Genomic DNA, 14689 nt, shown 5'->3' on the forward strand with positions numbered 1-14689 from the left:
AATATCAGCACCTCCCCTTTACAATTACCGTTAGTCCTACCTTCTGTGCTGATGTTTCCTGCCTCTAGGCAGGATACGATCTCTGCTATGAGGATGGAACCTGGCTGCGGTTGTAGGTGGAATGCCCTCTAAGATTAAAACCAAAGGCTGTGGTATTGAGGCAGCATGGCAATGTATGTCTGCCCCTTGGCAACATAATAGCAAACGTTTCTTTTAAAGGAAACCTGGAGTGAGAAGTATATGGAGGCTGCCATATTTATTTCCTTTTAAACAATACCAGTTGCCTGGCAACCCTTCTGGACTATTTGGCTGCAGTAGTGTTTGAATAACACCAGAAACAAGCCTGCAGCTAATCGTGATAATGTCAGAAACGCCTGATCTGCTGCATGCTTGTTCAGGGTCTATGGGTAAAACTATTAGATGCAGAGGATCAGCAGGACAGCCAGGCAACTGGTATTGCTTAAAGTGAACCGAGCACCTTTTTAGCACTCAGGACATTTCTATAGCACATGAAAAATGCATGCCAAAAATCTGTTTCATTATTAAAATAAACTTTCATTTTACCTTGTATTTTACAATCAAAGTAGGTGTATTAGCCTCTTTCAGCAGGCCTCACCGTCCGCAGAGATCTCAGGAAGCCAATTGTTTTCTTGAGCTAATTACCCAGAAGTAAACAATTCCTTTTCATCAACAAAGGGGGTGGGTAATTAGGACTGTTTGACATACACAATGTCTTTGAAGAAACAGTCCTAATTACCCACCCCCTTTGTTGATGAAAAGGAATTGTTTACTTCTGGGTAATTGGCTCAAGAAAACGATTGGCTTGCTGAGAGCTCTGCGGATTGTCAGGTCTGCTGAAAGAGGCTAATAAACCTACTTTGATTGTAAAATACAAGGTAAAATGTGCTCGGTTCACTTTAAAATAAAATATGGCAGCCTCCATATCCCTCTCACTTCAGGTGTCCTTTAAAGAAAATCTGAGGCAGATGTTGAACATAAACAGATACTTTACCAACAGGCCTCAACAGGCTTCCAAGGTGGTCCTCCACACCACTGCCTGGGATCTTCTTGAAGATCCTGTTCGCACTCCTCTTATGAATCAGTGGCGATGGCTTACTGTGCTGGCTCGGCGGCACTTGTACACAGCAGCAGAACAGGATCGTCCACCAGGCAACCTAGGCAGGTGCCTGGGGCCTAGTGGGTTTCAAGGGGTCCATCTGCCACCTTCTCTGGCCTCTTTATTTCAGATTACTCAAAAATGACCACAAGGGGCGGCAAAACGACCTTGCCTAGAGCCCCATTACATCCTAATCCATCTCTGCACAGCGGGGAGTGAAGCCAAGGGATTGAATCTGCCAGAAATTTAATGTGAAGATCGATGTATTTATGGAAGTGGTGATGTATGGAAGTGGTGGCCAGCAGAGGGGCAAACGAACCCAAACAATAAACGGTACTTGCGTATTATACCGTCTGAAGAGTTTGGCAGTTCCTTGCTTAAGTTCTGTTTGCTCCACTACCAAGATTTTTGAGAAGCTGGAAGTCCTGGCTTTCCATTACACCCGATCCCGTGTCATTGTAATGCTCCGTTGGCAAGTTAAAGGGTTTTGAAGGAGGGGTGTCCCCTGCATCTTGGCTGCACAAAGCGTGATTGCAGAAGTACCGGACAAACCTGACATTGATGATCAGCAGCACCTCCGGGCGGTCGTCTTCTGTCGCGGCGGTCTCATTACAGAAGACGAAGGAGCAGACAAGCTATACACCCTCCTGACCGCTCTGGCCGGGGCTGGAGACTATTAAGACAAAGGCTCATCCCAGCTATACACCCTCTTCACCTCTCAAGATGCAGGGGACACCCCTCCTTCACAACCCATTAACTTGGCAGCGGAGCATTACACTGACACGGGACCTGGGGTAATGGAAAGCCAGGACTTTCCCCTTTTCAAAAAGGGTTACATTTTGGTAGTGGAGCAAACAGAACTTAAACAAGGAACTGCCAAACTCTTCAGACTGTATAATACGCAAGTACCTAATAAACTTATTAAAGTCAGTAAAATGGTTGATGTCCTATGAGGGGGAAGCTAGCTACTGTACGGTGTAAACAAGACAAAGTGTTTTAGAAATGTCTCATGCTGCAGGTGCGTGAATGTTAATAGGGCCACTTTTACACAAAGCCGTTTCCTGTGTGCCCCGTGTGCCTCCTATATCACTGCAGACAGCCTGTCAGTAAAGCTTTATTGGCAATCAGCTGTGACAGTTTAACTGCCCTCTGGCATGAGGTTCTTTACGGCCGTTGTTTGTGACTCAGAGCTGGATCCTTTCCAGATAGTGATTGCAGAATGGAATAACCTGCTCCATGGTGGTTGCGCTTGCAAGGGAATCTGTTTCTTTCTGCTGTGTGACTTCTGCAGCATGAATAGAGGAAGCCAGCAAATCCACTGAAAGTCGCTCTTTTGGACCCAGGCCTGGCTGCTACATTGTGATTTGAAGCTAGCTGTCTGTGTGTGTAGAATGCTATTAATAAATGTACAGCTGTATAAGTATGGGAATAGCCTATAGCTTTCCATCACACCCTTAGTCAAAAGCAGGGAATGTTGTTTTTTTACGGGGTTGTTGAGAAAAATAATTTAAATGCTAACTTTGGGATCTTGTTGCCTTGTTTTGGACATTCATATTTGAAACACTTGCAGATTTCTGCGACTCATCTCTATGCCCCTGTAAACCTCACTTGCGGATCGGACGGTAGATATGTGCATCTAATGGTGATCATCACCGCTCACAATCAAGCACGCCCTTGTGCGCGTTCTCGTCGCCATCCCTCTAGTCAGTTAATGGGAACAAGTGTTCCCAAAGCCGATTAAAGGGCCAGTAGTAAATGAAAGCTGGCATCAGTGAGATGCCAATTTTCATTCACAAAGTGAAAGTATAAACACATACACAGCACTTCCTGTGTACTTGTTACAGTACAGTACACAGGAAAAAAGTCTGGGGACATCTAGTGTTCAAAAAGTAAAGTGACATCATTGAAAAACAAAAAAAAGAAAAAAACAAATAGTTAACCTAGGGATTTTTTTTTTTTTTAATTTTCACTTCCAAATAAAATATTATAGCCATACTAGTACTATAGTACTAGGAACGTCATTTACCGTAATTGTTATAACTGGGACAAATGGCAAATGAAATGTGGGTTTTACATACAGTAGCACATTTTATTTTAAAACTATAATGGCTGAAACCTGAGAGATGTCTTACAAAAAAAAAATTCTTTTTATTCTCCTTAAAATACATACAAAAATAAAATAATTCTAGCATAAAGTACCACCCAAAGAAAACTTAATTTGTGGCGAAAAAAAGATATATAGTTTTGGCGTGATAAATTGTGATAAAGTTATTGTCAAATGAATGGGTGGTGCGTGATGTGAAAATTGCTGTGGTTTTTAAGTGGGAGAAAACCTGTGGTCGGGAAGTGGTTAAAGCACACCTGAAATGTCATGAAAAAATGGACCTTTACCTACCTCAGTCTTCTTTCAGCCCCCATAGTCCTCGAGGCCTGTCTGTGTCTTTTGGTTCCTCTCCTTTGTGCTTCTGACCCCCCTCAACAAAACCTCCAATCAGGCTGTATTGCAGCTTATACGCATGCAGGGTAGATTTTTCTGTGAACCACACTTACGCAGAACGCTGAAAGCAATGGAAGAGCGATTGATGGAGGTGCGTTAATTGTGACAACTCATGCAGGGAAGACACAATGCAGCCTGGTCAGAGGTTTTTCTGAGGAGGGCAACAGCACAATGGAGGGGACCCGAATGACAATAACAGGGGGTCTGGCAGAAGCCTCATGTATGTAAAAGTCCAGTTTTAGTGACTGTTCAGGTGTGCTTTAGTGTGCTCTAACTGGCATAAATGATTAAAGGGGTACTGTGGAGGGTATTAAAAGCAAAAAACTGCTGCTTACCTGGGGGCTTTAATCGTCCCCCTGCAGTTGTGATGTCCTGCGCCATCCTTTTACGATTCTCTGTTCCCTCACCGCCGGTCCCGGGCTAATTCTTCGTCTAACTAGACGAATACTGCTCGCTCCCGCTTGCAGATCTGGGAGCTTACTGTACGAGAAAACCTTGTACTGCGCAGTAAGCTCCCGGAGACGCGAGCGGGAGCAAGCATGCGCAGCCACGGCCAAGCAGCCGCAGTTGTTTTAGAAGGCTGGGAACGGTGGCTGGGAACGGAGGATCGTAGGAGGATGGCGTGGGACATGACAGCTGCATGCGGCCGATAGAAGCCCCAGGTAAGTGGCCATTTTTTCTTTTTAATACCCTCGACAGAACCCCTCTTAATACTTGCCTTGTATTGTATTTTTTTTTTTATTGCCGGGGTTAATGACCCTGATGCTTTATCTGTGCAGTTGAAGCAACTCTTCAGAAAACTAATTAGAGGTCATAAAATTTCTGCATGGCTGAGCAAGCGCTCCTAACAGAGATTAAATGTTCAGTAGGCCATGATTTATCTGTTTGAAAGCTGAATCAACAGCAGGCATGTCAGCATAACCTTAAATCTTGTTCAAAACACAAACCATGGCTTTTCAACATTTTTAAAACAAACCTGAAGTGGAAATAAACTTATGAGATATTTAATTGTATGTGTAGTACTACTCGTAAATACGACCGTCATTTCATAGAACTTAAACTCTTATTTTTATTTTCAGTTTATCTGAATTTTTAAGACAGAATTCTGAACAGCAGCCTTGACAGTCTGATGAAAAATCTTTGTTGGGCTGCAAACTAAATAAGTGATGACCCTTTGAACTTTTCAGAACTGAAACCTTATCAGCATCATTTCCTCAGCCAGATAAGAGTGTTTTGAGCATTCTAATTTTGACCCTTCAAATTGCACATTGGGACAAATCCAACTTCCTGTTAGACTGCCTATTTGCATAGTCAACAGAACTAGTTTTTAAGGCCACATTCTCACTTGCAACGCGGAAGCGGACAGTATAATGTCCCCGCCAATCTTCCGCAGTGATTTTGCTGGAGCCCGGGGCAGATGCGCTCCCCCATATTCTATATGCCGGAACGCATCCGTCTGGCCTGGGATTATCGTACACTGCACAGAAGTGTGGCCCGCTTACTGCATTGGATCCCGAGGATCCGTAGTAGCGTGACAAGTGTGAACGGTGACAGCTGTTCTCTCTTTGCATAGCAATGATTGGAAAACGGACAAAAAAGTCCATTTACCGCTTTAGTGGGAATAGCCGCTAAAGGCACCCACACCTTACAATTAAAAGATCCAATTTTACATCGATTTGCTAAATACGATTGTCCTTTTCAATCTTTGGAGATTGGACATTTTGGAAAAATCAGACCAATTTTATCAAGAATTGTATGGTGTGTGATGGATTGTGAAATTGTATGCAACCAGAAAAACATTGTATGTAACTATTCAGTACATACCAAACTTGTATTCCTTTTTTTTTTTCCTCTTGATTTTTCTAACCAAGTAATTTTTCTGAGGTTACAATCTTTTATCCTGACATTGTGGCAATCTCGAAAATACATGTGTGGTACCTCGAAGATTCTGATCGAACCTTCCAATCAATCAAAAAAATTTGATCAGAATGCTCGAATCAAAATAAATTGTATGGTGTGTGGCCACCTTTACACTTGCTGTACAGGAAAGCAAAGGACTTCAGGCTATTTATTAGCAGGGCTGGTACTATATGCACCTGTGGTAATCTCATCATGTCACTTCAGGTACCATGTAAAGGCTGCCATACGCTGGTCGATTGCCACCAGATCGGCCAACAGAGACAGCTGCAGTTCCACAGGGTGTAAATGGATTTCATGCTCAAATTCGATCAGAGAGGGATCTAATGGCTGTCCATACACTGCAAACAGATTTTGAATCGATTTCAGCATGGATCTGCCGCCTGCCTTGGCCCCCTGTGCTCCCCCGGCCAGCCGCAATACATTACCCGTCCGCCGGCGCGAGTCCCCCGGGTCCCCACCGTCTCATTTCTTCCAGCGTACGCCTCCATCTTTGCTTCACTTCCTGTCAGTGTCCCGTCCTGTCACAAGCTCTCCACTGTTTGAACTTTGCTTTCTCACAGGACGGGACACTGACTGGAAGTGAAGAGAAGATGCTGGAAGAAGTGAGAGACTGCAAGGACCCGGTGACTAGCGCCGGCTGGACAGGTGATGTATTGCTGCGTTGGTCGTCGCCATATCGAATGCTACTAACGACGTGTTCTCGGCCCGCCAGGGATCGAGCAAAATTTTCCGTCTGGGCAGATCGACAGAATCGATCAATTTTGGATGGAAATCGGTCCGTTGGTCCGCATTTGCGTTATCGATTTCACAGCACATTTGATCAGTGATCGATTCTGCTGCCTATTGGCGGGAAATCACGTTAGTGTATGGGCACCTTAAGACTATGGAACTCCAGCAAAGTGTCTTTAGGCGCTATTTATATACTAGTACTATCTCATAATATTTTCACTTCATGTTTGCTTTAAAGCTGAAAATGATATATGATAGTTGGTAAATTTCTTGACCCAAGCATTTTTTTTTTCCATACTTTTTATTTATTTTTTTTTCATGAGATCCATTGGTGAGATTTTTAAAAGTTGCATCAAATCGTAATTCTTAAATCAGAAAAAAAATTGTATTTGTGTGACCAAGGTGGATAAGGGGTATCCAGAGCTAGGAAGAGTTTGGCTGGAGCGGTCTGATCTTGCCGTTCTGGAGTAAAGTTCCAGTTGATCTAATGACTTCTTTATATTGTCTTGCAGGCTTGTACCTGTCGTTGAGACATGCAGCTGCTCAAATAAGCCGTGAAGGATCCGGTGGGAGTCGAGCAGCAGAGAATGTGGAATAAGCTGTGCCTCAGCAGTCTGCTTGCTGTTGTCTACACTCTGCTGAGCCATGTCCGCAGCCAGGCCACTGGTGAGTCCTTGTACTTTCTTACCCACCTGGACTTTTACCACCATATTCAAACCATATTCATACCATATTCATACCGTATTCAAAAAGAATGCTGTGCCCATGAGGGGGACAGAGCAGAGTGATATTAAAGAGGAACTGTAGTGAATTTTTTTTTTTTTTTTTACATTATTCATTCATAAATTATTTAGTGTTTGCCGTTGTAAACCCTGATTTTTATTCTGAAATTTATCACAGGTGGTGACAGCTTTTTAGTCCTGTCAGGTGCAGCTCTGCGTAATCTTTGTGTACTAAAATTTCCGAAACCAGAGAAAATAATACCGGTCTCCCAGAATGCTCTGGGTGGAAAATTCTGCATTACTAAACAGCCTATGCTACGTATTACTGGGAGGGCAGGGTTAGATAGCAATTTACAGCAATCTATGGATATAATTTAAAGAGAACCTGAGGTGGTTGGGGGGGGGGGGGGGGTGCAGATGTGCAGATGGGACACAGATGTTTTCTGCCTCCTGACATGCCTCTGTGTCCCCCAACCGCTGCTCTATGCCCCCCCCCCCCCCCCCGATATTGGTGACAATAGTTGTCGCTATCTGAATGGTAAACATGTGGGAGAGGGATTCCCTGTTCAAAACTCCCACCAGGGGCGTTCCTGCAGGGTTTCTAGAGCTCACTATCCCTAGCTGCGCCTCCTGCTGCTCCCCCACTTCCCTGCACGCTGGGAGAGAGAATTAATCTCTTTCCAGCGCCGTGACCCAGAGTGCGGCCCACAGGAGTGGCGGGGATGGCGGCAATCTGATCCGTAAAATAATAATTTTATGAGCCTACCTCAGGCTCTCTTTAAATGTTGTAATAACCAGGGCAAATAAAATATGTGGGATTTATCTACAGTAGCACTTTTTTTTTATTTTCAAACTATAATAGCCGAACACTGAGAAATAATGACTTTTTCTCTTTTTTTTTTTTTTTCCTTATTCCCTTTAAAATACATAAGAAATAAAATAATTGTTAGCAAACAAGTCCCAACTTAAGAAAGCCTAGTTTGTCCCGCAAAAAAAACAAGATCTAGATCATTTAGGTGTGATAGGTATTGATAAAGTTATTGAAGAATGAATGGGAGGAGCATGAAATGAGAAAAATTGCTTTGGTTTTTAAGGGAATAGAAGTGGTTTAATTTGTCGCCAGTCATTTTCACATTGAAATTTACATTTTCGTCTGAATCCAAATTTGTGGGAAAAATAATTTTTGTAAAAACACATGTGGTGGGGGTGTTTCCACAAAAATGTGTTGCATTTCATGGGCCATCCGGTCTAGTCACAAGACTCTGACATATTTCCACACTTGCAATTCCTTATTTTCCACATGTCCTTCATTCACGTGATGTGTGATTTTACTGAGAGTTACATATATGGCAGTGTTGCAGTGCATTATGGGATGAATTGCTAGACTAGACCTCATGAGAAGATTGTGTAGGAATGTTCAGCTTCCAACATTAAATGACGGCTTTGCAACAACTAGAAAGAATAGTAGGAAATGCTGTGAAAGCTTGTTCTCTTGTAATGCAGCCTGATGGACATGTAATCAGGAAAGCAGTGATGGGAAGGCAGGCCAGTGTTTGCAGAGGACTGCAGCCTGTATGGTTATTAATTTGTGGCAGCCAGAAGTGGGACCTCAGCCAGGGTCCAGTAAACTATATGACCCCTGTAAATGTGCAATCGACCATGAAAGCAGATTGAAAACCTGTAAACTCCAGTATAGAGGCACAGTGCAAATGGAAAGAAACTCATGAGACTGCTGGTCCTTTCATTTTCACTGTCTGCCTTTCTCATCGTGTGTGTGTGTGTGTGTGTGTGTGTGTGTCTCTCTCTCTCTCCCCTTTCTCCTCGCCCCCCCCCCCCCCCCCCCATTTATTTTTACTTTTTTTGCCCCTTTTTCCTTTCCTGCTTTTATCTGTCCTTTTTCACTCATTTTTCTCCTTTCTAACCCCTCCTTTTCCTTAGCACTCTTCCCACCCTCGCTCTTTTGTTGCCCCTCTCTCTCCTTGCCACTCTTCTCTCTCTCTCTCTCTCTCTCTCTCTCTCTCTCTCTCTCTCTCTCTCTCTCTCCCCTTAATTGCCCCTAGCCTCTCCTCTCTCCTTTGTTGCCCCTCTCTCTCCTCGCCACACTCTCCTTTGTTGGCACTCTCTCTCCTTTGTTGCCACTCCCTCTCCTTGCCACACGTTCCTATCTATCCTTTGTTGCCCATTCCTCTCCTTGCCACACTCTCCTCTCTCTCCATTGTTGCCCCTTCCTCTAAAGCCACTCTCCTCTCTCTCCTGTGTTACCCCTCACTCTCCTTGCTACACCCTCCTTTGTTGCCCCTCCCTCTCATTGCCTCTTTCCCCTCCCTCCTTTGTTGCACCTTCCTCCCCTTGCCACTCTCCTCTTTCTCCTTTTTTTGCCACTCTCCTCTCTCTCCTTTGTTGCCCCTTCCTCTTCTTGCCATTCTCTCCCCTCTCTCATTTGTTGCCCCTTCCTTTCCTTGCCACTCTCCCCTCTTTCCTTTGTTGCCCTCTCCCTATCATTCTTGATCTCCTCCAACAAGGTTAAAATTGTGTTTTCTGTGTGCCTGTGTAGTCTCTTGTGTACCATTGATGTATTGCCTTCACCTGGCAGTTCCATTATGAAGCCGTCATTGTGGAGGTGTCGGAGGATACAAGCTATATGAACATTCTTGTGGCTTGTGCTTCAAGCATGAAAAGTCATAAATGTCGCTCATCCGATTGTCCATGAACCACAGCCAGCCACTTATATCCCCATATAAAACATCCCCATCAATGCAGCTTTATTTTTACACTGGTTTCCCTGGAACATTTTACCCCCATGTTGTAGTGTGTGGATGTTTCCTCTAGTGTCTCGTTACTTGCTAATGAGGACCATGCTTGGCCTGTTTTCACATGGCTCTATAGTTTATTAATGTAGTGCAGAATGTTTTGTGTATACAGACAGCAGCTGAGAAAATACACACATCCTTCCCAAACCACAACATCGAAAAGTCTTTCACTGAGATTGTACTGAACTCCGGCCTTTGTCTGTGTTTTCTGACTACTTGAAACAAGATGTTCCCCATGGTTTCTCCAGAAATCTGCTGGAACTGAGCTTCATAAATACAATTTCAAGATTTAAGCAGCATTTGAGTGTCTAAATAACAATCCAACCCAAATGAGATGGATCTGTCTTGAAGTGAAATACAAAGGGCCTAAGCCATAAATTAGGCCCTGCATGGGTCTGTGACAAGCCTAAATAGGTTCAATACAGCCTGTCATGAGGGTGATTCATATTTCCCTCACTATGAGGTAAAGTCAGAGCTGATTGGCTGAGCTTTGGTGCAGAGAGTGTGTGTGTGTGGTAAATGTGTCACACAGGTTGGTCACCCCTGATTGGTCGGCTGTCAGGCAGGTTTATTTTTGCAGGTGTTACTAGTGCTTAGGGCAGAGTTCAGCGACCAATCAGGGCTGAGTTAGGTATATATAAGTAAGGTCCGTACAGCACTAGCTGCCTGTCACCTCAGTGGCTACTAGGTGAGCTCTTCCCACCCCCCACCCCCTTCTTTAAGACGTCGTGGTCAAAATCTTTATTGGAACGTTTGGGATCTTATTTACTGATCAACCGTATCTGGGCTGTGGTAGTCAGATACGCAACTGTTATTTATTATCTATCATTATAAATTGTTTGATAATAAAGTTTGATATTGACCGTCAATTATTTATTTATTTTATTATTAAAGTTATAACGTTCCTTAATAAAGATGGCCACGGCCAATTTTCGCCAGTCTGGAGTGTCTTGGTATTTTATTTTAGTGTTAAGTTTATAGCTATGTTTAACCTCTTGACGACCAGCTAACGCCGATCGGCGTAAACTGGTCGTCTGCGGGTTACCATGGAAACGGCCGCTCGATCGAGCGGCCTTTCCATGTCAGTTCACGGAGGGTGTCTCCGTGAACAGCCGGAGAGCCGCCGATTGCGGCTCTCCGGCAAAATGTAAACACGCGGGGAAGAAATCCCCGCTGTTTACATCATACGGCGCTGCTGCGCAGCAGCGCCGTAAGGCAGATCGGCGATCCCCGGCCTCTGATTGGCCGGGGATCGCCGGCATCTGATAGGCGGAAGCCTATCCTTCAATGCGCAGGACGGAACTCTGTCCTGCGCATTACGGAGAGAGGGAGGGAGGGAGGTAAGGAGGCAGAGGGTGGAAATGGCTGCGGAGGGGGGCTTTGAGGAGCCCCCCCCCCCCCCCCCCCCCCGAAAAAACGCAGATGGCCGGCGGCGATCAGACCCCCCCCGGCAGGACATCCCCCTAGTGGGGAAAAAAGGGGGGGGGGAAGTCTGATCGCCCTGGCATAATACTGATCTGTGCTGCGGGCTGGAGAGCCCACGCAGCACAGATCAGCCAATACAGCCCTGGTCGGCAAGTGGTTAAGGGGTATTGTCTACAGTCCCATGCAGCCAGGATTTCAAGCTTTCACTGATACATAATGAAATAAACTCAGATTTGTGAGATTACATATTTGTTTACTTTGGCTGCACCTCCTATGGTTCTTTATCATTACTTTGGTTATGTATTTATTTAGCACTGATATCTTCTGCAGCGTCCATTCTCTTATTTCTGACTGTGCTGAGAGAGTCCATACCATAGTCTATTGTCATTGTCATGGGGGTTGGTGGTGGGGGGCACTAAGGTGCCCATACACTTAATCTGCTGGAGAGCGAGACCCCAACATGCCCACCGGATCTTAATTTTGATAGATTTCCATCCGAAATTTAAATTATCGATCAGATGGAAGCTCAAGCTTGAAAGGGGGCTCTGGCGTGGCGGTAGACTATTGCATAGGACCTCACAGCTGGTGGCGGGCCCCGCTAGTGCTCTCTTGGGGCCACTGTAGAGTACTAGCAACAGTGAAGCGCACTCCGCCTTCATCTCCATGGCACCCGTTCTGTGATTCAGAGGCATGCATGCACTTATGTTATGATAACAGGAGCTGGGGAGATGGAGGCGGAAGGACACAGACTGGAGGTAGCATGCCTTCCAGAAAGGTGCACTCCGCTGCCGCTAGTACTCTGAAAGGGCCTCGGAAGAGCACTTTCAGCTTGGGTGGGGGGCATGGGACCTAGGGTGGCCAGCAGCCAGTGTTTTACAGGGGAACAGTGTTATCTTGGGGAAGGTGGGGGGAGGGAGAGAGACAGAGACCACCTAGTGCTTTCCTAGTTCCCCCCCCCCCCCCCCCCCTTATTAGGCCGTGTACACATTCCCAACATATGTCGCCCATCGAGGATCAGGACCTGATCCCCTGGGCGACATCACTCGCCCCAGGTGCACACGTGTGTCAGCTGTGTGTGTCAGCTATGGGGGGCAGGGGGACGATAAGCTGCAGATTTGTGGCGGCTGGCGGGGAGAGGCACAAACAATGGGATCAGCAAGGAGATCGTCGTCGCTGGGGTTCAGTAGATCCACCAGACCGATTGTTCGTGGGTTGGGTGTCATCAGCTGCTGTACCCACACCTGATTGTTGGCTGAGGCGGTCGTTATTGGCCGTACAGGGCTTTAGCGAGATATCATGCTGATATCTGTGTAGTGTGCCATGCAAATGGTCTTGGCCAAGATTTTAACCCTTTTAAAATATCCCGTCATTGCTTAGATAAAGGAACAATAGGATAAGTAGGGATAAGGAAGAACGGAGCTCTGCTCAGATATTCACCTATACAGTTTTACAATACAATAATACAATACAAAAACATTTGTAAAGCGCTTTTCTCCCATAGGACTCAAAGCGCATAGTTGTGCCTCAGATTAATACAGGGTTGCAGGCTGGGTTGTGTTACAGAGGAGATAGTCAGGTGTTCATGAATGCCAGACTGAAGAGGTAGGTTTTCAGTTTAGACTTAAATGCTTCCAGGGATGGAGCTGTCCTGATTGGGTGTGGCAGGGAGTTCCAAAGTGTAGGGGCAGCATGGCAAAAGGGTCTGTCTCCAAAGGTTTTGAGGTGGACTCTGGGGGTGACCAAGGTGTTACGTCCTTTTGATCTAAGATTGTGGGGGGTGTGATGCAGTTGCAACAAGTCCTTCAGGTATCCAGGTATCCTTCAGGTATACACTTTTTGCCGAGCAGTATTCATATTGTCTCCTACAAACCCTCATTGCTGCTGAAATGAAAAGCCAGGAAACATGTATGTAATAACCTCTTCCCTCCCTTCTGTTTAGGGAGACTGATGTCTGTCTGTGATTTGTGTTCTTTAGAGTCTCCAGAATTCTACCAGAACCTGACATGTGTGACCCATGATTTTGCAAATCTGTCCTGTCGCTGGGAAACGCCAGGCTTTGCTGGATCCGCCATACGTTATGAGATCTGCTCCAGGTGAGTCTTGCACATGACTAGCATACTTAGTACATTTCAATAGTGCTGGCAGGCTGATTACTATCCTGCAGGGGCGTAGCAATAGGGGTTGCAGAGGTTGCGACGTCATCGGGGCCCTTGGGCCAGAGGGACCCCGAAGGGTCCTCCCTCAACTGCAATATTAGCTCTTTATTGGTCCTGTGCTCATAATAATCACTTCTATAGATACTTTGAATAGTGGCAATCATTAACAAGCTGTTCCCCATCCCCTTCTTGCACCTCTGACACTGTAGTTGCTATTGGCAGGATTTGGTGCGCCGTATCAATTGTTATGTATAGAGTGCTTGGGGGACCCCAATGTAAAACTTGCATCGGAGCCCACAGCTCCTAAGCTACATCACTGCTATCCTGTATACGGTCACTGGAGCACTTCTTCAGGACTCTATATTGAGGCCAGGTAAGACCTCTCTTACATTCTTCATGGCATGCATTCCACAAGGTATTGGATACGTTCTTTTGAGATTCTGCCCTATGTGGACACAACTGCACCTGCACAATTTGTCAGCTGCACATTCATATTAAAGATCCCCCATTCAGCCTCATCCCAAACCACCAGATGCCGGGATTAGCAGTTGTGTGTTTCAGCAGGAACTGAGGTTCCTCAGACAAGCCTTCACCTGCTCAGGTTGGGGAGCCTGTGCCCTCTGTAGCCTTTGTTCAGGTTTGGGGAGCCTGTGCCCTCTGTAGCCTTTGTTCAGGTTTGGGGAGCCTGTGCCCCCTTTAGCCTCTGTTCAGGGTTGGGGAGCCTGTGTCCCTCTGTAGCCTCTGTTCAGGTTTGGACAGCCTGTGCCCCCTCTGTAGCCTCTGTTCAGGTTTGGGGAGCCTGTGCCCCCTGTAGCCTCTGTTCAGGTTTGGGGAGCCTGTGCCCCCTGTAGCCTCTGTTCAGGTTTGGACAGCCTGTGCCCCTCTGTAGCCTCTGTTCAGGTTTGGGGAGCCTGTAGCCTTTGTTAAGGTTTGGGATACCTTTGCCTCCTGTTGTCTGTCCAGGTTGGGGAGCCTGTGCCCTCTGTAGCCTCTGTTCAGGTTTGAGGAGCCTTTGCCCCTCTGTAGCCTCTGTTCAGGTTTGGGGAGCCTGTAGCCTTTGTTAAGGTTTGAGATACCTTTGCCTCCTGTTGTCTGTCCAGGTTGGGGAGCCTGTGCCCTCTGTAGCCTTTGTTCAGGTTTGGGGAGCCTGTGCCCTATGTAGCCTCTGTTCAGGTTTGGGGAGCCTGTGCCCCCTGTAGCCTCTGTTCAGGTTTGGGGAGCCTGTAGCCTTTGTTAAGGTTTGGGATACCTTTGCCTCCTGTTGTCTGTCCAGGTTGGGGAGCCTGTGTCCCTCTGTAGCCTCTGTTCAGGGT

General features: G+C 46.0%; 1 protein-coding gene across 1 annotated transcript in view; it reads left to right on the top strand.

Annotated features, from left to right (window-relative positions):
- Positions 1 to 14689, top strand: part of LIFR (LIF receptor subunit alpha) — a 123120-nt gene that overhangs the window by 41753 nt on the left and 66678 nt on the right. Inside the window, exons 2-3 of the mRNA XM_068271809.1 lie at positions 6776 to 6929; positions 13196 to 13313. Of these exons, the coding sequence (XP_068127910.1) occupies positions 6851 to 6929; positions 13196 to 13313 (197 nt within the window). The 5' untranslated portion in view covers positions 6776 to 6850. The remainder of the gene's footprint in view (positions 1 to 6775; positions 6930 to 13195; positions 13314 to 14689) is intronic.

This window comes from Hyperolius riggenbachi, chromosome 1 (assembly GCF_040937935.1).
Source record: "Hyperolius riggenbachi isolate aHypRig1 chromosome 1, aHypRig1.pri, whole genome shotgun sequence".
Taxonomy (NCBI): domain Eukaryota; kingdom Metazoa; phylum Chordata; class Amphibia; order Anura; family Hyperoliidae; genus Hyperolius; species Hyperolius riggenbachi.